Source organism: Arvicanthis niloticus, chromosome 1 (genome assembly GCF_011762505.2).
Source record: "Arvicanthis niloticus isolate mArvNil1 chromosome 1, mArvNil1.pat.X, whole genome shotgun sequence".
Lineage (NCBI taxonomy): Eukaryota > Metazoa > Chordata > Mammalia > Rodentia > Muridae > Arvicanthis > Arvicanthis niloticus.
In genome coordinates, this window is record NC_047658.1 from 119,417,476 (window position 1) to 119,443,424 (window position 25,949).

Genomic DNA, 25,949 nt, shown 5'->3' on the forward strand with positions numbered 1-25,949 from the left:
CTCATTGTCACCAGTTTTTATTAATGAGATGGAGGTGAGGAAATGCTGAGGAAGACTTATTAAAATCCCACTTTCCAAGGTGTCTTGTGAACAAAGTTCCTCACTCATCAGCAGGCTTTCGTCCTTGATTGAGGCCGCCATACTCCTCCTAACATGCAGGAAAAGGGCAGCATCGATGAGAGCGATCAACCTGGGGGTAAGTTGGATGATAGGAAATTGCTTATTAATGTGATCTAAGATAAAGAACTATATAATTTTGGCAGCATTTAAAAAGAATTCTAACAAGAATAGTCTTATTATTAACAGTCTTAAATAAAATCATGAGCTGTTTTTTCTCTTTTGTGTTGGTCCTGAACCCATGGCCTTATTCATGCTAGCAAGGGCTTCATCTGAAATATACTTCCCAGACCATGTCTTGTTTTGTTTTTTTTCATATTGTTTTTAAGTCATTTTCTCCTTTTCTTCTGCTGTTTATTTTCCTTCCCTCTGCCTGCCCTCTCTTTTCCTCTCCTATTCATTGTGTTCTTCACCATTTAAAATTTATTTGGTATAAGTAAAAAACCATTTCAACTGATGTTCTTTCTCTTGTTCCTTTGTTTGAGAGGATTATGAGTTTTGTGGCTTTGTGTATAAGTAGAGACATACACACTTTAAAAAAGATTTATATAAGTGCATGACAGTTTTGCTTGCATGCATATCTATGCACCATGCATGTTCTTGGTGTCTACAGAAACCATAGGAGAGTTGTCGGATTCCCTGGAACTGGAGTTATGGATGGCTGTGAGCCATTGTGTGGGTTCTGGGACTCAAACTTGGGTTCTCTGGAAGAGCAACAAGTCCTCTTAACTACTGAGCCATCTCTCTAGTCCCAGCTATATATGTTTAAAGTTTATGAGTATTAGACTTTTACATGAATTTCAACTCCACATTTCACTAGTTCAGCTAAGGAAAAGATATTGAAAGGCAAATAGTGAGCTAAATATAAGTACCCTCATTCCTCTGGAGTGGTACATGTCATCCACATGTTGTTAAAAATAAATGAAGTTTGCTGTATAAACACAGAGGCAACCACTGAGGCAAGGGAAAGTATGAAATCTAAGGAAAAATTTTATCTGATAATGTCTTCTCTCTTCTTAGTTTCTATCACATTAATTACAGACAGAGGTTACTTAAGGAATTCCGTCTATGAATGAAGGTGGTAAACTAAACAAGGTGTATTTAAGGAGGAAGAGGTAGGTGGTGAAGCTGGGTATAGTGTCTGTGAAGGTGGATAGTGGGGACTAGGGCCAGTCAGGTAGTGCTGAGTCTAAAACCCAGCACCTGCATCTCTACCACCGCACTCTGTCCCCAGCTTCTTTTTATGTGCTTCTTCAGGTTATCAAACTGAGAAACACACTAATTCTACAGAACTCCTCTATTGCTAAACTACATCCTCAGCCCCACTCACTTCATATAAGGAGACTTATTTAGCTTCAATTACACAAAGCTCTTTAGTACATGAACAGTTTAGCAAAATGTTTCCCCCTACCTCTAGTCACAGTTTAGAGATCACACTACCAATGCTTAATTCTAACTTATCTGAACAGGGTACACCACAGAGGTTAGTAGCTTCTGTTCACTGAAGGAGGAATAATAGACTCACTGTTTTAATCTGTTTGTCTTGCTCTATAGGTCCACTCAGTTACTATGGATGTCATGAACATCTCCAAGACGATGAACAGGAACATATATTCTGTAAGCATCCTACCACTTTTCTATATCAAAAAAGAAAACATACGGTCTTTACTTATTGTTTTTTCCTTATTTTTGAGAGTTTCTCATATATATGGGAAATATATAAATATAATATATTTATGATATATTATATATAAACATTATATATACATATATGTGTACACACACACACATATATATATATATATATATATATATATATATATATATAATGCCTATATGCATTCAACATATCAACATCTTTTTTTTCTGGATGCAATCAGCAGAGGTTTATTGGGGAGAGTTGGCTAGCCAAGGTCAAAACTGCTCATCCACACAGGAACAGAATTTGACAAAAGGCCAGCAAGCTGAGGGTTTTATTTATAGCATGGGGTGGGGAAAGAAAGGAATTTTCACGTGGTTACACATGATTGGTTGTTTTACAAATTTTGAACATAAGCAGGCTGTAACACTGGGAAAATCTCAAGGGGGGGCGGGTAACCAAGAACAGTGGAAAGTTAGCTACTTCTTGGAACCACCCAGATGACTTGCATCTTTCTCTGTGGTCAGGAATGACTTCTTGCTTTGGGCCTTCCCCACCCTGAGGCTTGAGGAATGTTAATCTAGCAAGTGTCCTCTGATTTGGGGATAATGCCCTCCACCTGGAATGTGTCCTGGGGCAGTGAAAGCCTGAAATCTTACATTCAGTTCCGCCTTCTGTTACCTGCATTCTCTTGCTCAGGTTTAGGGTAAAGAAAAAGACTATATATATTTCATAAAATGGTCTTTATAATTTTTCACTCTACATCCCTCCATTTCCTCTAATGAAAGTTTTTAATCATAAAAACTTAGACCTCAGTATCATCATAGCTATCATTTTCTTGACCTAAAGTTCGATATTGATGATGCAATACTAAAAGCTGAACAGCACTTATTCTCTTTCTAACAAAAGTTACTAATCTATTTAAAATGCAAGGACCTATGGTTAAAAGCAAGAGTAAAATCATGACAGGGTCATCATCCAAGGAGACTTATTGAACCAACTTTCAAGCCAACTTTGTTGCGCCTCTCTATCTTTCTGTCTCTGGTCTAACCTTTCTCTGAGTTTACTCATAGTGTCTCTTATCACTCCTGAATGGTCTACATAGAAGCAACATTCTCTCTTAGAGTAGCACACAGACCTCCTTCTTTAAGAAACAGCAAGTCTAGTCCTCTTAGCAGCACCTGTCTCCACACCTGCAGCCACTCCTAGTCTCAATGTAACAGCTAGAGTCAAGGAAAATAGGCTCTCTGCAGAAGCGTCTAGGGTGTATTTCAAACTCAGTTCAAGAGTACCTGTAGGGTGGTAGTAAATCCGGGGAACTAGCTGGACAAGTATATAATAATCTTTGGCCTCATTTAAGACAGAAGTAGATATATAAAGGGTTAATCTTGAACTGCAAGTTCACCATTTATCAATCTTAGGCACTAAGTATCTGTTAGCAGGGGTCCTCGGGCTCTATTCTATTGGCTAGGAGTCTCTTTTTAAACACACTTTCAAAGTTGTCCTCTGACTGTTAACATATTTTGTGGCACATAGTTGTTTACATATACATGAAATCACATATATAATAAAGAGAAATTGCAAAAGGAACAAATCTATATAACTCTAGATTCACATTTTGATTTCAATCTTGGAATCACAAGCTGTCATTTAACTTCGGGTGTACACACCCTAAGCCCCACCCTCTAAGGCAGCATTACCCCTGTGCCTCTAGGGTGAGATGTCTCAGGAGTCAAGGCCTGTTGTTCTTTGGCCTTGTAGAATAGCAGACCTTGAGCTCTGTGAGAATTGCTGCTAGCTGAGCTCCATTGGCTAGGTCTATTATCAGCTTGGGGATCTGTTTCATTGTCTCTGGGAGAGAACAGCTCTGTAATGTACTCTTGAAATTGTTCAACTCAGTCTTGTCCAGCTTTTTCAGGACATCTTTTAGGTTGAAACCCAGCTGATCAGAATATTCCATCCTGACCCACAGGTGAGATCTGAGCTTCCAGCTCTAAAGAACTCTCCACGGCCAGCATCTACTCAGGCGCACAACATATCAACATCTTAAAATAGACCAAAGAAATAGTTGAAACATCTCCACAAACAGAAACAATATAAAAGCGGTATTAAATGTCTCCTAAGAAATGCTACAACATCCGACCAGACCTTGAAAGAATTAGCATCAATACTCCTCAACTAAATTATATGAAATATCAAAGGAAGGACGGCTCCTGTACTTGTTGTCAGCTTTCATTGTCAACTTGACTCAGCCTAGCGATAACCTGCTAAGGGGGACTCTCAACTGAAGAATTGCCTCAGTCAGACTGGCCTATGGCCATGTCTGGGAGGAATTGTTTTGATGGACGATTGATGTTGCAGGTTCCAAAAACACTGTGGGTGTCATCAGCCTTATGCAGTTGAATGTAGGTTGCATGGAGCAAGACAGAAAGTCTGAGAGTGAGCCAGTAATCAGTAGTCCCCCACAGTTTTTGTATCAGTTCCTACTTTAGTTCTTTCCCCATCTTTCCACAGTAATGAACTGTGACCTGGAAGTTTAAGTTGAAATAAAACCTTTTCTCTCATCAGATTGACTTTGGTTAGTGTTTTATTCCAGCCACAGAAAACAAACTAGCACATTTTCTAAACTCTTACATTTTTAACACTAAAAATTGTAGCAGAATTACAATGCAGGAAAAAGAAAAATAGAAAACATAAACTGTTTATTGTATCCCATATATTTAACAGCTGAAAATCCATGTATATATTTGACCATATAATTAATAATTATTGGTGATGGCAAATTGATATATTCTTGACAGAAGTATAATGGGAATAATTGTATTTTCTTCTTTGTTGTGGATAGAGCCAGCATAGTCTCTCAAGGATAATGAACCTCTGGTTAAGATAGAGTTGACGTACATTTTTTTCTCTCTTTTATTCAATTTATTTTACTTTTTATTTTTTATTAGATATTTTCTTTATTTACATTTCAAATGTTGTCCCCTTTCCTGGTTTCCCCTCCTCACCCCCTGCTCCCCAACCCCCTATCCCCCCCCCCATTGTTGAGGTACATTTTATTTTGAAGTTTGACCTAATAGGGCTTATTTAATAGGGAAGTATATACAATGAAAACTTCCCTAGTTATTTAGTAAATGATACTAAAGGGAAACTCTGCATTTCCTATGCCAATAAAATGGTATATGTCTCTGTATTGGTTTCTGTTAAGGCTCTGTTCAGTGCGGTAAGATGACTTGATTAGCATAAACACTCTTCAGGTGACTAGACCCATGACCTTAAGAAAGTAGCTAAACATTTGAAGTTTGCTTCTTTATTGAGTCAGAAATAAACAGATTTGTGTCTATATCCACATTTATTTGTTGTGAAGTTATCTCAAGATACATAGAAATAAGAAAAATGTAATAGTGAATTACAAACCAATATATTTTGGAACTAGTTCATTAACCATAACTCTTATATGTTGAAGTTAGGAGAGCTTTCTTAATTAGGTTAGCAAGTTAGACACAACCAGCATTTAATGACATCAACTGAAAAAAATGTAGATTCTAGATCTCTGTTAAAAGGATTAAAAGTCCAGATGTTTTGGCCTCTGTAAAGGTCCAGACATAGAATAGAAGGAAAGTAGTCCATAGACTAGACTTCAATACCATGGTTTCAAATTGCTACATAATTTGTTCAGCATCTTTTCCTATTTTTTGTTTTCATCATTCTTTCTTTTCTCACCAACAAAACTAAGTGGCTAAGTGTGCCTATATCATAGTCCCATCTGCACAGGTCAACAGACACACAAACACAAACAGCCTTAAACAGTTCTGCATGGACCTTCTAAAAACAGATGCAGAAGCACAAAACTGTCCACATGGCTTGTGCATATGAAACTGAGTATATGACCCTTCCAAATTGCATCTATTGCAAAGATAAGCTTTACTATGTAGACTATAGCACTTGCATTGACTATATATAATATAATATAATATAATATAATATATGTATATATATGTGTGTGTGTGTGTGTGTGTGTATGGGTGCCATTTCATTTGGGAAAGAGTAAAGTCTTACTCTAGCAAATTTGATCTTTTCAAGCCTTGGGAAAATTGGTCCTAGAGATGTAGATATCTAGAAAGAAATGAACCGTCAATCACAAAAATATCATACCAACAAGGAACAGCCAGGGTTGACTATAATGCTTCATCAATAAAATATCTGTATTGATATTTGTAAGACTTTACTTGATTACCCAAGACTTTGGAATATAGCATGGAGCTTGTAGCATACTGATAGTTGGTAGAAATGTCCCAGATTAAACTGATGAGAAGAATCTTGTTGGTTTGACTAATACGTAAATATTTTGATCCTCACAGAGGAACTAAAGGCACAATTCTAAAATCATGATGAAATTCTCTCAGAAACCCCATACTTACATATTGCCACAGGGATGACTCTAAACTTGAAGTCACTATCAGTTCGATTGTTGTTAAAAACACACCAATTAGTGTTGCGAAGAAGCTTAGGATGTTCATTGTCATGGTCCAGATCAGCTAGAACAGATTAAAAAGTATTGTCCAGTAATTGAAACTATTCCATATTTATTTCTGGCAAGTATATTCTTGTAGGACTATAGAAACGCTAATCTTTCTGGATTAGTGAGATCACTAAAGAGGTTGTCAGAACTGCAGAGTAGTGAGCCTCCTAGTGGGACCAAACCATTTGGGGGGAGATAGTAAAACTTTTGCTATGACATGCATGTATTTCTCTCTCTACAGGTAGCTGATTGAATGCCTATTTTGCACTGAGTCAGAAGGTAAAGAGACAGAAAAGAAATGGTCTCTGCATTAGATAATTTTTAGACTACTGGGAAAAGTGGAATGCATGTTAAATGCAAATGGAACATAAAAAAATGTATCCATGATATGGAGAAATTCACCATGTCACACAGCTTTATATTACCAGAAAGCTAATGTTCCAGTGAGTTTTTAGGTTGTTAAACATCAGGAAGTCAAGATTTAGAGAATTTTCTTGGGAATACAGGTGCTATCTGCTCTATTTCTTGATGATGTGGGGGAACTACACATTGTTGGAGGTCATTCTCCAGCCCACACGCTTGCCAGGCTACACACTCCAGACAATGCATGCTTTATAACATTGCTAAGCATTTACACTTTATCCACTTATGATGCTAGAGAGGTGATTGATCACTTAATATCACTATTGAGAAGAATACTCTTTTTACTTATTTCCTTGTCCAAATTCACAATGTTTTCTTTTAAGTTAATAAAGCTAGAGAACAAGTGCATTAATTTAAATCACTAGATTCTGAAAGCCATCTCAGAGAGCACACCATCTTAGTGAAAACTGCTATATGGTGTTCATTGATGTCATTTCTTTTATTCTTCTGAAAAGGTTTCCCTTACAGAAAGACAACCAATGAAGGCTATGAAGAATTCTATCTCAAACTGCGCAGGAAATTGTCTCCCTACAGGCTAGTTTTCACAGTGCTGGATGGGGGGTTATTCTATGTGCATTAATTGATTAAAGATATCAGTGGTCTTACCCAACACTGGACTTGGCGTGCTATAATACCAACCTGCCAGGCAAGTTATGGTACAATAGTGGTTTGGCTGTTACAGGGATAGCTAACTGATTTCTGATTGATTTTGAGACCCATTCCACATGATGAATTCCATATCTGGTATTGTAAACCTCATCTGAGGCTCACAGCTGGGGATATCATAGACCATAGAGATGACTTTATTGTTTTTTCTTTTATTAAATAGTCATGTTGTCAAGTTTCCATTTAACTATTTATGTTTATACACATAGATTAGTGCTGATTGCAACCTTGGTCAGAGAAGCTTTTTGTAGTAATGGTTAATGCAGAGACTCAAAAGTGGTATAAAAAAAGTTGAGAGTAAATGACTGAGGTCTCAGCCATTGATGGGTTGCCTCTATCAACTTCTTTCTACTTAAGACACACAGGAGACATCTTGGGAAAGAAGACAGAAAGAACATAAGAGTTAGAGGATAAGGAGAGATAACTGTTGCCTTCTAGATATGACATGGATGTTGCATTTATTAACTCATAGCAGCTGTGGTTGCCTGTAGATCAAGCCAGTCAGAATTCAAAAACTGTGAGTAGGGATCCCAAGGCTTTATCCCAGCTAAGGAGGATGCTGAGAGAATGAGAGTCACTTTCCTTTGGGGATATGGCTTCTGGTAGGTTGCCCGTACCCTGGTGGATGACTCTACACCTATATATGAAAGGTCAGTACTAACTGGACTCAAGGTAAACAACAAAAACAACAACAACAACAACAACAACAACAACAACAAAACAGCAACAACATGAATTTGAAAGGGAGATGGATTGAGAGTGGTGTCCCAGGAGGAGTTAGAGGGAATTAGTAGGGGGTAGATATGTTGAAAATATGTTGTATTGTGTGTGTGAAAGTTTCAAATTATAAATAAAAATATCACCAGACAAAAGGAAAGACAACCAAATTAAAACATTCGTTATTTTTATGCTCTAAAAGCCCAACATTATTGTATGGTTCTTTGTAACTAGAGGTCGAAATACTTGCTGAAGCTTTAGTTACATGGAAAAGTGATGATTCCAGGATCATAATTTTTATTTTAAAAAAGAGTGTTAATCAGCAACTGTATTGTAAGGCCACTTGGAGAATGGGTGTTTACAGAACAAGTTTTGCTGGGCAAAGTTATCTGAACACAACAAACAAGAACACTTGTTACCCTGATGTCCTGTTAAATGAATTTGTTGGCATAGTAAACATGTACACTGTCACTGATTGTTCCAGTTTGCTTTCTGTTGCTGTGATAAATACCATGACCAAAAGCAATTTAGGGAAAGAAAGGGCTTATGTCATCTTACAGTTCATTATAGAGAAACTTAAGATAAGAACTCAAAGCAGAAAACATTGAAAACACCCCTTACTGGCTGGCTCCCTCTGGATTGCTCAGCTAGTTTTCTTATACAGCCCAGACACTCTTGCCTAGGCATGGCACCACCCACAGTAGGCTGAATCCTTTTATGTCAATTGGTTATCAAGACAATGCACCACAGGTGTGGGATCTGAATTCAGGTTTTTTCGTTTGCACAGAAAGTGAACCATATCCCTGACACTTGTTTCTTACAGTTTGAAGTTTAGGTGTGTAAAGCCTTAAGAAATAGTGGTCTTCCTTTCTCATTGAGGCCAGAGAAGGCAGCCCTACTAGGCAGTGCTCTTTATTCTAAGAATTAAAGTAAATTATTGTTATTAAAAAAAGAAATAGTGGTCTTTATCCTCATAAAACTTGTTTGAATATTCATGTGGCAATAGTACTGTTTCTGTGCTTTCATTGTCTGAGATGACACAATCACATTATCTTTCTTTGAAGAATGTTATGCTTCTCATACTTTAAATTCTCCCCACCCCCAGTGGCTTCTGGGGAACTATCTAATGACTCAGAGGCCACTCTAATTCCTCATTGACTTTTCTTTTTTTAAAAAAATTATTATTTATTCTTTGAAAATTTCATTTTTTCACTGACAAAACTTTTCAGAGATGCTCTAAGTCTTCTGACTTACCATGTGATTTGAAGGGTTCTTCTGTAGTATTATTGATAAACTTCCTGATAGGCTAAACTGGAAGCAAAGACCACATTTGTTATTGCCCAGTAACTATATCTATACATAAATTTAAGATAATTTTAGAATGTTATAACATGAGTGATATTATCTTAGTTCCTTAGTGGGACTACTAAGAAAAACAACCCAAGAAGTAATTCAAGATTTATATTTATAAAGATAAAAGCTATGAAGGTTCTAGACACTAATGTTACAATTGTAGTAGGAATGGAATCCAGGGGCACCTTGAAATGACTTTAGCATCTCACTTGCATAACTCACTTGCATCAAACAGATTTTGTCTTCCATTAATGTTCCCCGTGTTTCTTATCATGGCTGAAAATGTATCAAATAGCCCTTTTATAATGTAGATGCTTATGAAACAATATTATGGGTAGAAAAATATATCAAATGTTGCTTTAACAATGTAGACTGTAGTTGCTCCATTCTTTCATGTCCTCAGACCCCAGGTTCAGCAGACAAGAGTTGCACAGGTTGGCTAAAAAGTCGATAAGTGGTGCCTGAACAGGACCTGAGTGAAAAGCTACTGGAACAAGGAACCCTGCAGGAGGAGGTAAGCAGGGATTAACATGAGGCTAAAAGTAGGGAAATCAGCACCATATATTGAGTCCATCATCATTTTAAACATCTTTTTTTTTTTTTTTTTAAAGAAAAAAGAATAGTGCTGTGTCTCAAGTCCAGCTACAAGAATGTTGGGATTTTTAATAACAACACAATCCTTGGTTTCCTGAAAAGGGCACTCTAGATCCCAGAGTACTGGGGGCAAATTAAGGAAAATACAGTGAAAGTCTATAGACAAGGAGAGAATATTCCATTGTCATTCTAGGTAACTTGGTTATTGGCTTGTATTGTACACAAAGTAAATGGCGATGAGCCAAAGGATTTAGAAAAGGCTCTGACATTATTTACGTGAGTACAAGCTAGATAATGAGACAAACGATTTTTTTTATTATAAAATAAAAAGGTTCCAGTACAAGATCAGAAGGGACCAAATAGAACAATATTAAAATAAAAATGTCAGCTCCCATTGAGGATGAGTGCTCCTGGTTTTCTGCTGCCCCGCCTGAAATATTACATCCTCCTGTACCTGCAGGCTGTAATGATGATTGTAATACATGGGGGAAGAGAGTTGTGCTGCCATTCCCAAGAGGAGTGCCTTTGTTTCTGGGACTAAGAACACTTGGCGTAAGTTACCAAATTCTGGAAAAAAGACAGGGGAACTTTCTAAAATTAGACAAGATCTTGATAAGCCATATTGACTTTTTTTCTCATCTATTACAAGTGGTTAGTTGTCTTATGATTGATGGAAAGGCAGCAATTCTTATTGCTAAGCAATTGGCATGTGAGAATGCAAAGGTTGCATGCCAGACTGCCTCACAAAAGAAAGGAGGTGTTAGTGAGTACATCTGCCTCTGTGCTGATATTAAGCCTTTGCATGCTCAAGTCAACAGCACAACATGTCAAAGTTTGTTCTACTGCTTTAAAAAAAAGCTAAAGAGCTGTTTCCCCTGCTTTTTTTGTATGTTACATGAATGATACTTTGTTTTCTATGAAAAATTAATAAAATGCTAAAAGATTTGTTTACAAAAGTAAAAATTAGAATAACTCTTTAAATTTGTGTTTCTCATAAAAATTAATTTTTTTTTTGTTAAATACTTTGGATAACTTAACACTGCTTCTGCTGTTTAATGCCTCTGTAAGACATTTAAAAACTAACAACGTTCCTACATACATTGCCAAGCCTTTTCAGGAATTTTGCCAACAGTTTAATATAATCCATAGCACAGGCATTTCCATATAATCCCCAGGGTCAATCTTTTGTGGATAAAACTAATGGACAAATTAAATTCTATTTTAAAATAAAGGAGCAGGTGTATGGTAGTATGACTGAGTACTCACAGTATTTTATATTCTATTTTATATACCTCAATTTTTTTTTTAGTTTTTTATTGGATATTTTATTTATTTACATTTCAAATATTATTCTCTTTCCAGGTTTTCCCTCCAGAAACACCCTATCCCATCCCACCCCCTCCCCCTGCTTCTATGAGAGTGCTCCCCCACCCACCCACCCATCCACTCCTGCCTCCCACCCTGGCATTCCCCTATACTGGAGCATTGAGTCTTCAGAGGTCTAAGGGCCTCTCCTCCCACTGATGCTGGACAAGGGCATCCTCTGCTACATATGCAGCTGAAGCCATGGGTCCCTCTATGTGTACTCTTTGGTTTAGTCCTGGGGAGCTCTGGGGTGTCTGGTTGGTTGATATTGTTATTCTTCCCTTCAGGTCCTTCAGTCCTTTCCCTAACTTCTCCATTGGGGTCCCTGTGCTCAGTTCAATGGTTGGCTGCGAGCAACCTCATCTGTCAGGCTCTGGCAGAGTCTCTCAGGAGGTATATCAGGCTCCTGTCAGCAAGCACTTTTTGGCATCCACAACAGTGTCTAGGTATGGTGTTTGTATATGGGATGGATTCCCAGTCTCTGGATGGCCTTTTCTTCAGTCTCTGTTCCACACTTTGCTCCCGTATATCCTTTAGACAGGAGCAATTCTGGGTTAAAAATTTGGAGATGAGTAGGTGGCCCCATCACTCAACTGGGGGTCTTGCCTAACCTCTGGATATGGTTTCTACGGGTTATCTCCCTCCACTTTGTTGGGAGTTGGGTCCTGGCAACCTCTTGCTTTCCTGGCATCTGGGACTTTCTGGTGGCTAACTGCATTTCCCCATCTCCCATTGCTACACACGTCTGTTCAATTTCCTGACCCTCTGTACATCACCCCCATCTCCTCCCATACCTCATCCTGCCCCTTTCCCCCTTCCCCCTCCTCTCTTCCTCCAAGTGCCTCCTACTCTCTCTACCTCCTGTGAGTATTTTGTTCCTCCTTCTAAGAAGGACTGAATCATTCACATTTTGGTCTTCCTTCTTCTTGAGCTTCATATGGTCTGTGAGTTGTATCATGGTTATTGCGAACTTTTTGCCTAATATCCACTAATCAGTGAATACATACCATGTGTGTTCTTTTGTGACTCGGTTACCTCACTCAGGATGATATTTTCCAAGACTTTTAACATGAAGGGATATTGAATTTTGTCAAATGCTTTTTCAGCATCTAATGAGATGATCATGTGTTTTTTTTTTCTTTGAGTTTGTTTATATAGTGGATTACATTGATGGATTTCCTTATATTGAACCATCCCTACATCCCTGGGATGAAGCTTACTTGATCATGATAGATGATTGTTTTGATGCATTTTTAGACTCGGTTTGTGAAAGTTTTATTGAGTATTTTTGCATCAATATTTATAAGAGAAATTGGTTTGAAGTTTTCTTTCTTTGTTGAGTCTTTGTGTGGTTTAGGTATAAGGGCAACTGTGGTTTCATCGAATGAATTAGGCAATGTTCTTTCTGTTTCTATTTTGTGGAAGAGATTGAAGAGTAATAGTTCTTCTTTGAAGGTCTGATAGGATTCTGCACTAAAACCATCTGGCCCTGGGCTTTTTTTGGTTGGGCCACTTTTAATGACTGCTTCTATTTCTTTAGTGGTTATGAGACTGTTTAGATAGTTTATCTGATCCTGATTTAACTTTGGTACCTGGTATCTGTCTAGGAAATTGAATTTTCTCAGTTTTTGTTATTATATCTCCTGATTTTGTTAATTTGGATACTGTCTCTGTGCTCTTTGGTTAGTCTGGCTAAGTGATTATTTTGTTGATTTTCTCAAAGAACCAGCTCCTGGTTTTGTTGATTCTTTGTATAGTTCTCTTTGTTTCTACTTTGTGGATTTCAGCCTTGAGTTTGATTATTTCCTGCCATCTATTTCTCTTGGGTGTATTTGCTTCTTTTGTTTTCTAGAGCTTTCAGATGTGCTGTTAAGCTGCTAGTGTATTATCTTTCCAGTTTCTTTATGGAGGCACTCAGAGCTATGAGTTTTCCTCTTAGCACTGCTTTCATTGTGTCCCATAAGTTTGGGTATGTTGTGCCTTCATTTTCATTAAATTCTAAGAAGTCTTTAATTTCTGTCTGTATTTCTTCCCTGACCAAGTTATCACTGAGTAGGGAGTTGTTCAGCTTCCATGTGTATGTGGGTTTTCTGTTGTTTTTGTTGTTATTTAAGACCAGCCTTAGACTGTGGTAGTCTGATAGGATGCATAGGATTATTTCAATCTTCTTGTATCTGTTGACGCCTGTTTTGTGACTGTTTACATGGTCAGTTTTGGAGAAGGTACCATGAGGTGCTGAGAAGAAGGTATATTCTTTTGTTTTAGGATGAAATATTCTATAGATATCTGTCAAATCCATTTGGCTCATAACTTCTGCTATTTTCACTGTGTCTCTGTTTAGTTTCTGTTTCCATGATCTGTCCATTGATGAGAGTGGGGTGTTGGAGTCTCCCACTATTATTGTGTGAGGTGCAATGTTTGCTTTGAGCTTTAGTAAAGTTTCTTTTATGAATATTTGTACCTTTGCATTTTTAGCATAGATGTTCAGAATTGAGAGTTCATCTTGGTAGATTTTTCCTTTGAAGAGTACAAAGTGTCCTTCCTTATTTTTGATAACTTTTCATTGAAAGTTGATTTTATTCGATATTAGAATGGCTACTCCAGCTTGTTTCTTGGGACTATTTACTTGGAAAAATTTTTTCCAGCCTTTTACTCTGAGGTAGTATATGTCTTTGTCACTAAGTTGCGTTTTCTGTATGCAGCAAAATGCTGGATCCTATTTATGTATCCTGTCTGTTAGTCTATGTCTTTTTACTGGGGAATTGAGTCCATTGATGTTAAGAAATATTAAGAACCAGTGATTGTTGCTTCCTGTTATTTTTGTTGTTAGAGGTCAAACTGTGTTTGTGTATGTATCTTCTTTTTGGTTTCTTGCTTCTTCTAGGGTGTAGTTTCCCTCTTTGTGTTGGAGTTTTCCATCAATTATTCTTTGTAGGGCTGGATTTGTGGAAAGATATTGTGTAAATTTGGCTTTGTCATGGAACATCTTTGTTTTCTCTATGTTGAGAGTTTTTCTGGGTATAGCAGTCTGGGCTTGCATTTGTGTTCTCTTAGTGTCTTTATGACATTTGTCCAGGATCTCTTAGTTTTCATAGTCTCTGTTGAGTACTCTGGTGTAATTTTGATAGGTCTGCCTTTATATGTTACTTGACCTTTTTCCCTTACTGTTTTTAGTATTCGTTTTTTGGGTGCATTTTGTGTTTTGATTATTATGTGATGGAAAGAATGTCTTTTCTGGTCCAATCTATTTGGAGTTCTGTAGGCTTCTTGTATGTTTATGGGCATCTCTGTAGGTTAGAGAAGTTTTCTTCTATAATTTTGTTGAAGATATTTACTGGCCCTTTAAGTTGGGAATTTTCACTCTCATCTATACCTATTATCCTTAGGTTTTTGTCTTCTCACTGTGTCCTGGATTTCCTGGATGTTTTGGGTTAGGAGCTTTTTGCATTTTGCATTTTCTTTGATTGTTGTGTCAATGTTTTCTATGTTATCTTCTGCCCCTGAGATTCTCTCTTCTATCTCTTATATTCTGTTGGTGATCCTTGCATCTATGACTCCTGATCTCTTTTCTAGGTTTTCTATCTCCAGTGTTGTCTTCCTATGTGATTTCTTTATTGTTTCTATTTTCATTTTTAGATACTGGATGATTTTGTTCAATTCCTTTATCTGTTTGGTTGTATTTTCCTGCATTTAAGAGATTTATGTGTTTTCTCTTTAAGGGCCTTTACCTGTTTACCTGTGTTCTCCTGTATTTCTTTAAGGGAGTTATTTATGTTCTTCCTGAAGTTCTCTATCATCTTCATGAGATGTGATTTAAAATCAGAATCTTGCTTTTCCGGTGTGTTGTGGTATTTAGGACTTGCAGTCATAGGAGAACTGGGTTCTGATGATGCCAAGTATCCTTGTTTTCTGTTGCTTACGTTCTTACACTTGCCTCTCGCCATCTGTTTATCTCTGCTGTTAGCTAGTCTTGCTGTTTCTGACTGTAGCTTGTCCCTCCTGTGAGCCTGTGAGCCTGTGAGCCTGTGAGCCTGTGAGCCTGTGAGCCTGTGAGCCTGTGAGCCTGTGAGCCTGTGAGCCTGTGAGCCTGTGAGCCTGTGAGCCTGTGAGCCTGTGAGCCTGTGAGCCTGTGAGCCTGTGAGCCTGTGAGCCTGTGAGCCTGTGAGCCTGTGAGCCTGTGAGCCTGTGAGCCTGTGAGCCTGTGAGCCTGTGAGCCTGTGAGCCTGTGAGCCTGTGATCTTAGGTATGGCAGTACTCCTGGGAGATCAGCTCTCTCTGGGCAGGTTTTGGGTAAGGAGTGCTGTGGCAAAGGGTTAGCTCTGGGTGCAGATAAAAAGAGGAAGGCATAGTTATTATTATTTTTTAAAATTTTATCAAGAATGGCCCTATTACTGCAGAACATTTTGGCACATGTAAGTAAGCCCCCAGTAAGTCAGGGCTATGGTTCTATGGAGAGATGTTACAGTCTGGCCACTTGAATAGCCCTGCTCCATTAATTCACTGGAGAATAGGCTGTTTTTTGTCTTTTGTTTTCAGGGTGCTGAAAAGCTGGTGTGGATACCTGAAAGACCCACTTCACCTGTAGACTAAGAGATTCCAAAGATAGACTAAGAGATTCCAAAGCATCTGCAGAGGCTAAACCTGAAAGAAAGAAAGAACATGGAGCAACAGAGACATCAAACCCAAAGGACAGAGCCTCCCTACCAAAAAAAGACTTAGATAAGGAATCAGTGACTGAGGGAAAAGATTGAAGAAGTCTTGGGGGGAGGGTGTGGCTGCAGAACTGCTGTTGCTATGCTGTCATTGTGGAACAGATCTGTTACTGCTGAGAAACACTGGGCTTATATACTTGATTGTCCTGTGCTTTACTTTGTTAACTCGGAAGAGAACAACATTCCTGTTTATGTCAATGACTCTGAGATCTTGGGTACCCCTATTGCTAACCATAGTTCCCTAAGCAAGGATGCTCACATAACAATATAAGCATGAATGGTCAAACTGTAAAACATGATAAAATATTAACTATTCAACATTCAGAGTTAGATAAATTACCCTCTCCAAAGCTCTTATTTCCACCTTACTGCAGAGTTTGCTGTTATGGGTATTCCCACACAGTTAAAAAAACATAATGGTCCTGCCTTTACTAGTAGAAATTTTAAGAAATTCTGTTATGAATGGCAAATTCAACCTAACACTAAAATACCTAATAACCCACCAGGTGAAACATTTGTAGAATGTATACATTCTACCCCTTAAGAAACAACCTTAAAAGAATAAAAAGTGTGGAACTACTCGCCAAGATACTCTTGCTATTTTATTTACTTTAAAGTTTTAAATTTACCATAATGCCAGAACATATTATTTGAACTTCCAGAATTTTCAGGATGCCTGAGCCCTACATGTGGCCATTGTCCTGTCCCATTTAAGATAAAGAAATAGACCACCAGCTACCAGGATGAAAAATTTCAGACATTTTCTAAGCAGTTGCCTGGAATTTCAGGACCAGGAAAAGCAGAAGGGACTGCTGATGCTGTACAAAGCGTGGATCCTTAGTCATGGTGACAAAACATCCTGTGCACAATCTTGCATCTAGTGTTGTACTTATATCTTTTTGTGCTTCTCTTAGGGTATTGATGGCTCCAAACAAAAATCAATGCCCTAAAATTTAAAAAATAAAAAAGAGGGATATGTTGGAACTCCGTCCAAAGAACAATGCATGGCGGACAGTTTCCTGGGTAGAGGTGAGAAAGGCTCCAGAAAAAAAAAAAAGGGGGCACAGGGCTTCTTTACCTCAGTCATTTTGTCTCCTGGGTTGTTCTGACATAACTTTGTGCTGACAAATATTTACCGTCAATTAACAAGACACGTTTATTCTTGTTGGATGTCAGAACATAGCTATAGAACCCAATCTGGTCAGTGTACCCTGAACCTGGATATAGCCGTCTGCCTTGCTTTCATGCCTTCCCAAATATAATCTATAGCACAAGCCAGGCAATTGCATTTAAATTGGTCTCCCCTAAGAAAGTTCTTGGAAAGGGTTGCTCTGCTAATATTTAGTGTGTGCTTACTGATGTTTATTTACGTGTTTTCCTGAACTCAACCTTCCTAGGTTTTTACTTGTATTTAAGAGTACACTGAAACAAAAGTAAAGTTGTCTATAGCATCTGGCTGTAGTCCACTCCATTCTTTCAGACCCTCAGATTCCAGTCCAGTAGACAAAATCTGCACAGATTGGCTATATAGTCAACAAATGTAGCATATTATTATGAAAGAACATTGCAGGTAATAAACTAAGGGTTTTAAAAAACACATTGCTATTGTCCTTTTCTAGGTAGATGTGGGAATGGTTTCCTAGTGAACAAGGATCGTGTACTCTCTCTGGCACATTCCTTGGATCAAAATCTATGAGATGTAAGGAATACATATAGTAGTTACTATCAGAGATGAAGTTACTCACAAGCAAGGAGGCCCAAAGTGAGTATCCTGACGTTCCTATGAGAGGAGGATAATTACTTCCCAGTCCAAATACAATAGTTTGAGAAAAGAACAGGTATGTCCAGAAGTATCCCAGGCTCTGTACAATCAGGCCTGTCATTAGTTGTATGGTCTGAAAGGAAAAGACACCATTTTTTGTTGCAGTTCCAGATAACTCTTAAGAAGAAACACACTTCAACGCTGGAATGAAGAAGAAAGGTGATGATCTACTACAGTAGTGACAGCTTACAGAACTTTAGAATGGGGGTATTGGCTGGGATATAATGCTTGGTATAGTACTAGGTCATTGTGTTATGCTTTATCAAGCATAATCAAGGCAAATCTGTCACTACAGAGATGTCCCAAGTTCTACCTTTTCTTAGAACTTTCCCACTGACATTCCTAACTCCTGGCAATGACTCATCTGTTTCTCATACTTGCACCATTTCCAGAGTGTTTGACAAAGGACATGGTTTCAAATATACACTCTGAGGCTGGCCTTTTCAGGGTAACAGCATGGAGACTCAACAAGCTGTAGTATCTTTGTGTGGCTTATTCCTCTTTTTATAGGAGTATATGGTACATGTAATTCTAGCTGGCTCAAATACGAACCTGATTGGCATTCGGAAATTGAGACTATGAATAAGCAATTATAAATTGCTATGTAGACTAGTTTTCAGTTCTCCAGGAGCAGGTTTTTTTGTTTTTTTTTTTGTCTAATAGTTGGATTTTTTTAAATTAAAGAGGTAGCTAAAATACAATTCACAATATCAGTACCTTTTTTTTTTTTTTTTTTTTAAATATTCTCACCATCATTGTTAAGGGAGGATCAGAGTATCTGCATCATTGCCAGCATTTGGCTCTGCCACTGTTGGTTTTTAGTACACCCAGAGTGTTAGCTCACAATCCCATCCTCAGTCTCCAGTGACAAAGGCTAATGATGTCAGATATCTTTCTATATGCTTGTTTGCCTTCTATCTTATTCAATGAAATCTTTCCTTCTTCCTTCCTTTCTCTCTCTCTCTCTCTCTCTCTCTCTCTCTCTCTCTTTCTTTCTTTCTTTTTTTTTTTGATGACTTTGGAAACAAGGAGAAATGACTTTAAATCATCTATTATGGCAAATCTTATTTGGTCTTGGCAGTATGGTCATATTTATACTTGTCTTGTTAGTTTTGTTAACCTGACACAACCTGGAATCATCTGGGGAGAGAGCCTCAAGGGGGACTGTGTAGATCAGGTTGACTTGTGAGCATGTCTATTTTGATTCTATTAGTTGAGGTGGACAGCACTCATCCCGATATAGAAGAGTTGGACATGCATGCATTTATTGTCTTGCTGCTCTTCACTGGGGATGTAATTAGTCATCTCAAGTTCCTGCCTTAGCTGTGACCTGGAGTTGCTAGCTGAACAAACCCCATCTCCCTTGAAGTTATTATTATTATTTTTTTTTTACAGGACATTTTATAACAGCACAGAGATGAAGCTAGGTCAAGCCTCTTTCAGTTCTGGTAAGTGGGAAGCATTGCCTGCTCAACTCCATGGGAAGAGTCACCTGCCCTGGGACTTTTGTTCCTTGGCATCATGCTACAACTTGTTTCTGCCTGCTCTGAATCACTGTTGTTCATTCTGCCTTAGTTTTTATCCTGGCACTGTTTTTAATGGGAGAGCAATAGCTTCTTAGACATTCATCTAATTTCTCAAATCTAATCATCTAATTCTCAAAAGGTTGGGAGTCTATTAAGGCTCATTGTTTGTATTTATACTTGGTTTCTATTTGTTAAAAAAAAAAATCTGCTGACTAAATCATGGTGGTTCATACCCACAGTGGTCCTTGGTGTACTGAGGAAGCAGGATTCGTAGTTTGAGGCCCACCCCCCAGGCTACATAGACCCCTTCTCAAAAACACAGACAATTTCTATTCCCCAAATCAGTTGGCTGTATCTGTGGAGTCTAGTTCTGGACTGTGTGTTCTTCTCTATTTGTTTGTGTTTTTCTTATTTAAACAATATCACTGACTGTAGGCAGACAGTGTCTTAAAAATCAACTTGTGTGCTTTGTCCCACTTTGATACAGCTGTTTTTGCTCCTTCTCCTTTCCACATAATCTTTGGTGATTATAGCTATGTACAAGATATTGCTAAGATTTTAATGGGAATTTTGTCAAACCCATATGCTAATGTAGGGAGTACTAACATTTTTACTATGTTGAGCTTTACAATCTATAAACATGACTTTTTATTGATGTAACCTAATTTGAATTTTTCATTATTATTTAGTCATTTTCTAACTACAAGTCTTATATATAGTTTCTTCAATATATGTAATTTTTTTTCTTTAGAGATTGACATCTTCATGTTCCTTATTATTTTATAGAAACATAATTCATCTTGAATCTTGTGACTTTGCTTAACTTACTTATTTCTAGGCACCCTGTGTGTGTGTATGTGTGTGTATGTGTGCTGATTGTTAGAATTTTTCCCACCTAATTTTTAATCTCTTGTGTTTAACTCTTAATCTGGCTCTATCATTCAGCTGAGTGAGTGGATGATGCAAAATCATACACCCTAAGGGTGTGGTGGATGGGATTGCTGGGGCAAACTGTAGTGTGTCTGTGATAGGAGCCAACCATTGCTCATAGAGTTCCGGAGTCCACAGATTCTTCTGGATGTATTGACAATTTGCTCACCTCTTTTAGGACATGTCATCATCTTAGAGTTGAAAACATTAATAGATGGTAAGAAAGAGACTATTTCCCTGCCCCCCATTTCTAGGCTTTGTATATATTTTGATGCCATGTCACCGGTACAAGCCACTGTAATCGATTTACCTCCATTTGAGGAGTTGATAGTGGAAACAGAGGTGGTTCACATCTCCTACCTCATGTGTTAAGGAGTGGCAACCCTCTCACTGTGGACTTGAATAGCATTTTGTTCTTACCCCCAACACTCTCAGTTCCTTTTTTATCCATAGCCGATTCTGTGGCATATTCATCAAGATATAACACAGGGATGTGAGGGTAAGTTCCTTTCCTGTGAAAAATGGGCAAAAAAAAATCAACATAAATGAAATCATTTAGTGTTCATTGTTATTCTCTTGAGTAAGATTCCTAAGCCTCAGGGGGATCTTACTCTACAGTTCTTTGTTAAAACGATACTTGATTGCCCCCGACAGGTTCTTTTGCACCAGAAACTAGAAGTATCCTGACAAAACTAATGTTTACCTCTCAAAAAGTTTTGCTCATGGATCAGACTTAAGTTAGGCTATGCTAAGTACTAAGTGATAACTGCTCTAATCACATCAATTCCTTGAGCACCTGCTCATATGCCCATATTGCTGCATTAGGAAATTTAGACCCTTGGTAGATTTGATTCAGCCTGGTATCCATCATCAGTGTTGTCTAAGTTCAAGTCTGTTTGGGGGGTGCCTGACTAGAAGGATCTGTATCACATGCTTACATTAGAAGCAGAGGAGGCTGGATAATAGAATACATAGAATACAAGAAGCATAGGCAGGCTTCTTAAGTTAGTGATCAAGATAACTAGAGGGGATGTTGAGAAGGCAAGACAAGGATAACTCATCATTTCTAGCATTGACAGGAAGGGTGATGGTTCCTATTTTGTATGAGTCTAACTCCCCTCAGCTTTTATATTTAATGTCACGAACTGTTCTTTATTCTAGCTGGTCTGGACAAAGGTGGATAGCCAAACCATTTGGCAGAGCTGCAGAAAATGTAAAAGCTAGAAGCTATGACATTATTAGGTGCTATCTGTTCTACAGTACAGAACCATAGTGCATGAAACTTTGTGTGTGGGAAGAAGGGCACCCAGAGGAAATCAGAGACAAAGAACAGACTCTATCACCTTGTGACCACTTTCAATTTCTAAGTTCCATTTTTTTTTTTTTTTTGGAAGCCTGGCTGCCTATACACTATGTAAATACTCATATATATTTTATTATATATATTCATTTTACTAAAACAAATAAGAGATAATTTATGTTTTTTTTTTCAGTCAAAGGTTAGTACATTTGTTTTGAGTGGCTTTCTAGTTAGATTTGGCTTGGACAATCTCCACTTCCATCTCCCACAAACAGCCCCCAAGCCCCGCCTAGCCTCTAGTGTCTCACTAGTCGTTTCCATTTCCCTTCAATCACTATTTGTAGTTGTATTTAAAATTCAGGATATTGTCTTTAGATCTTTCAAAACAAACTTTTCCTTTTCCTCAGATAAGCTAAGAACTTTGAAGGTTTCAGTTGCCATGATAATGGTCCATTGGTATTTGACAAGGAGAAAATACACAAAGGCACAGAGAAAAGCATTTTAGAAGATTATTGAATTAAAAATTGCCCATTATGAGAGTTAAAAACTTACCCGTTATGAGGTAACTTAAAAAAATGTAATAAACTCCTTCAAAGGCTCTTCTCAGTGACAAGAATCACCTGTAGGGTTGTACTGGGGAGATAAAAGAAGCATAGGATACAACCGAAGCTCCCAGGAAGTAGTGTCCAATGCTTGTCCTTAATGTGCTCTGTTCAAGGGTCATGGATCCATACTCTGTTTAGACCCTGAGGTTAGAATAGGGCAATCCTGAAGGGGTTGCTTTTAGGTCCAGATCTTCCTGCCCTGGTATTCCTGCAGGCAAGCAGCTGCCACCTCCATGTGTCCCTCATTACCTCTTGCGGATCCAACGCAGCTGCGGTTGTACCTCAGAGCAACCGTGGTGAAGGGCGCCACGTGAGGAGGGCCACGCAGAAGCTAGTTCCACAGGCCCTTGGAGGTTCCATCCAGCCTTCCTGTCCGCGAGATGCAGATGCGGTTAGGGTATGGAGCCAGCAGGAGGCGCTCTAGTACGGACACCTTTTACTGACTAGTGCTGGGCACACTATAGCTATTAATCTGTAGAGTCCCTGAGCCCAACTATGGCTGATTCCCTGCTCCATAGATTTCCCCACCGAGCAAATTCTACCCACTGTTTTCCAGTAGACAGATAGAAGCAAGTTTTCCTATTGCGAGTCTCCTCAAAAATCAAAGCTCTAAACTCTAGAAGGAAGAATGTTGTTGGAACGCTAGATCTGGTGGTGTTAGGGCAACATGTATCTTCTTCTGTTCGTCTTTTTGCAAAAGACTTTCACACTTGCTCTGTGTACTTTCCATTTTCAGAAATTAGATTGCACAAGTCTGTCATCCACCCTGGGACAAGAAACTCTAACTAAACATAATGGGCAGTACGCTAAAAGAAGAGATGGAGGCTGGAGGTAGACTTTGTTGAGAAGGGATCCAGAGGAAGATGAGAGGAGTTGTGGGGGTGAAAGATAACTAAAATTCATTATATAAATGTATGAAACTATCAAACAAACAATCAACAAATAAATTAACCATGACAAAAGGCTATTGCTCTATGTAATCTAGTCCTAAATAATAGGTATTAAAGAACCCGAACTTGACAGTCATGTCTGAGGCCGAGTATCATTTATAATATGGGTCCCCACCCACTAAACACATAAATACTAAACCCACTAAAGTGTAAGGGTGCTATATCTGGCACCTGGAAAAAGCAAATTAATAAACAGAAGGTCATCTGTTCCAACTTACTCAGATTATATTGAGTCTCAAAAGCTAAGGTGACTTGATTGGCTGCTGACTAAAGGGGTGTTCCTTACAGGCAATTTGCTGAGGCTTCCAGTACCAGGTATCCCATGTATTCTATAACTCATTGAATATTTAATTCTCTAGGAATTAGAATTCTATAATACCTATATATCCTGTTGAGAATAAATATGAATGACATTGTTTATGTATTGAGTGAGAAATGGAAAAAATATAGAATATCCTTTACCCTAGAGTTTATCTTGTAGGAAAGGTGGGATGAGAGATGATCCATTTTAGTGTTAGGAGGTCAAACAAACAAACAACAAAACAAAATCGAATGCAGCTTAGGTGGGAAGGAGCAGACAGAAAGGAAAGGATGCCCTTGCAGAACCCCGAGCTCTAGAAAAAATGTAAAACCGAGGCCTAAATCTCTCAAGGACTGTGCATTTGGTTGCTGTACTTTTGCAATTAGAAAGGTGACTGCTGTCACTGAAAAAAAGTGGCCTCAGAGGACAGATGAAGATCAGATTCGACCTAGAGTAGAGTCAAAGGGAAAACAGGTAATCATGTGGAAATAATATGTACTCACCTCTGGAGCTCTGGTTTTAAAAAAGGAAAGGTAGTTGTGTGCAGAGGGAGTAGATCAGGGGAGTTGTTTTAAGATGCCACTAATACTGTGAGTCAATGCTGGTGGCCGACTGTGAAGGGATGGAAAGCTAAAGCCAGTTGAGACAATGACAGTGAGACATGAACTGTGATCTCTAGAATCTTCCTGTCATGCACAGACCTTCAGGCAGCCTCAACCTTCTCACGGGACACTTTGTCTTCTTGGCCCATTGCCCCGCTTGCCTCTGGAGGCATTTCTTTGCTAACTTGCTCTCTCTCTCTCTGCAAGCAAGAGCTCTTGGACACAAGAAGGTAGGGTACAGGTTCTGTGAATTCTATGGAAGCTTCTAGTTCCACTCAACTCAATGAGGAGATATACATGGTTATAGCACTTTTGTCACTTGGTTACCTTAAGTTGGCATGTGTCTAAGGTATAAAATACACAATTCTGAAGACTCCATATGATCTGTAGACCATATAACTCCAGATTAGAAAGCATATCACTAATAATTTTTACCTGCATCATTTAGATGTTTTTGATATATTAACTGTGTTGTCAAAATTAAACACATATGTTTCTATTTACTTTCTGTGTGGCTACTAGGACAATTTAAAAACATATATGTGGTATTTCTTACATCACCAGTAGATAATGCTGTTCTGTATCTTTCATGGTCTTGGAAATCACTCCTTCCTTTCAGGTTTCTCGCCTTTCAATTTTTTTGGCCTTAATTTTTTCATTTTACTTTTAAAAAAAAAAAAAAACGTGTTTTATTTCCCCTTCCCTTTCCTTGCTCAAAACCTTCTTGCTGTCTTTCAAATTCATGGTCTCTTTTGTCATTAATTGTTACACATGTAAATGTATATAGGTATATGTATGTGTTCCTAAATATACCCTGCTCAGTGTGTACTCTGTAACTTGTATGTATGTTTTCACGGCTGACCATTCAGAACTGGATAACCAATTGGCGTGCTCTTCACTGGGGAAGATTATTTCTCTTCATTCTCGGCATTCCTTAGTTGCCTGTAATGTTCTTTGTGCAGGTCTCTTGGTCTTTCTCTTGTCCACTTTGGCATGTCTGTTGGTATCATCCTTGTTCAGCTCCTGTTTGGGCAGTCATGTTTGTGAGACTTTCTGGGTGTAGCTTCTGACATCATTAAGAGACAGAATCTCACAGCAAACTTCCTGATCTGGCTCTTACAGTCTTTCTGCCCCATCTTCCACAATGTTCCCTGAGTATTAGGGAGTTGTTTTGTAGGTGTATCCACTGTGACTGGGACCCACAACTCCGCATTTTTGATTAGCTGTAGTTTTCTTTAATGGTTTCTTTTAAATGTTTTTCTCTATTTATATAAAATCATGATGAGTTAAAATTGTCTCATTCCTCATCAGAAAAGCTTTAAGTGGATGGATGTTATCACAGAGAATCAGAATAGAGAATGAGTGACTGAACTACCCATCCCCCAAAGGGATATGTAACACACTCCCAATCCCCCAAAGGAACACTATGGGATAGGAGGGCAGAAATACTATGAGAGACCAGGAGGATTGTTGGAAAACAGTGGCTTTTAGACACGAGATTCCTTGTGCTGTGTTTGTGAGGTCTCATCATCTATCCTGATCTGTGTAAGATGCTCACAAGGCCAAACCTGCCCACAGTTTAGCATGTATGGCTGAAGGGCACACAAGGCTCCACTCCTACTTGGTGAGATTCAGATATACAACATCTGTTTGTGGTCTGAACAATGGTTTTATTAAGGGATGGGGGCCACTGGAACTCGCTCAGGTTCTAGTGGTCAGCCCCACACTCAGGTATATCTGAGGAATGCTAACTGAACTCAGTAGGTTATACATTTTTAGAAAATAAAAGATATGAATTTGAGAAA

General features: G+C 38.4%; 2 protein-coding genes across 2 annotated transcripts; both read right to left on the minus strand.

The window, feature by feature from the left end:
• On the minus strand, window positions 1–22,902 carry LOC117713362 (membrane-spanning 4-domains subfamily A member 12-like). Its single transcript, XM_034509943.1, has 7 exons — window positions 22,239–22,902; window positions 20,807–20,898; window positions 17,854–18,003; window positions 9,339–9,395; window positions 6,178–6,294; window positions 1,643–1,754; window positions 1–190 (listed from the first exon to the last, which is right to left on the minus strand). The coding sequence occupies exons 2-6, from the start codon at window positions 20,858–20,860 to the stop codon at window positions 1,647–1,649; spliced, it is 486 nt and encodes a 161-aa protein (XP_034365834.1). The 5' UTR covers window positions 20,861–20,898; window positions 22,239–22,902; the 3' UTR covers window positions 1–190; window positions 1,643–1,646.
• On the minus strand, window positions 3,489–3,716 carry LOC143441238 (NACHT, LRR and PYD domains-containing protein 2-like). Its single transcript, XM_076928329.1, has one exon. The coding sequence runs from the start codon at window positions 3,714–3,716 to the stop codon at window positions 3,489–3,491; it is 228 nt and encodes a 75-aa protein (XP_076784444.1).
• Window positions 22,903–25,949: the final 3,047 nt, after the last annotated feature.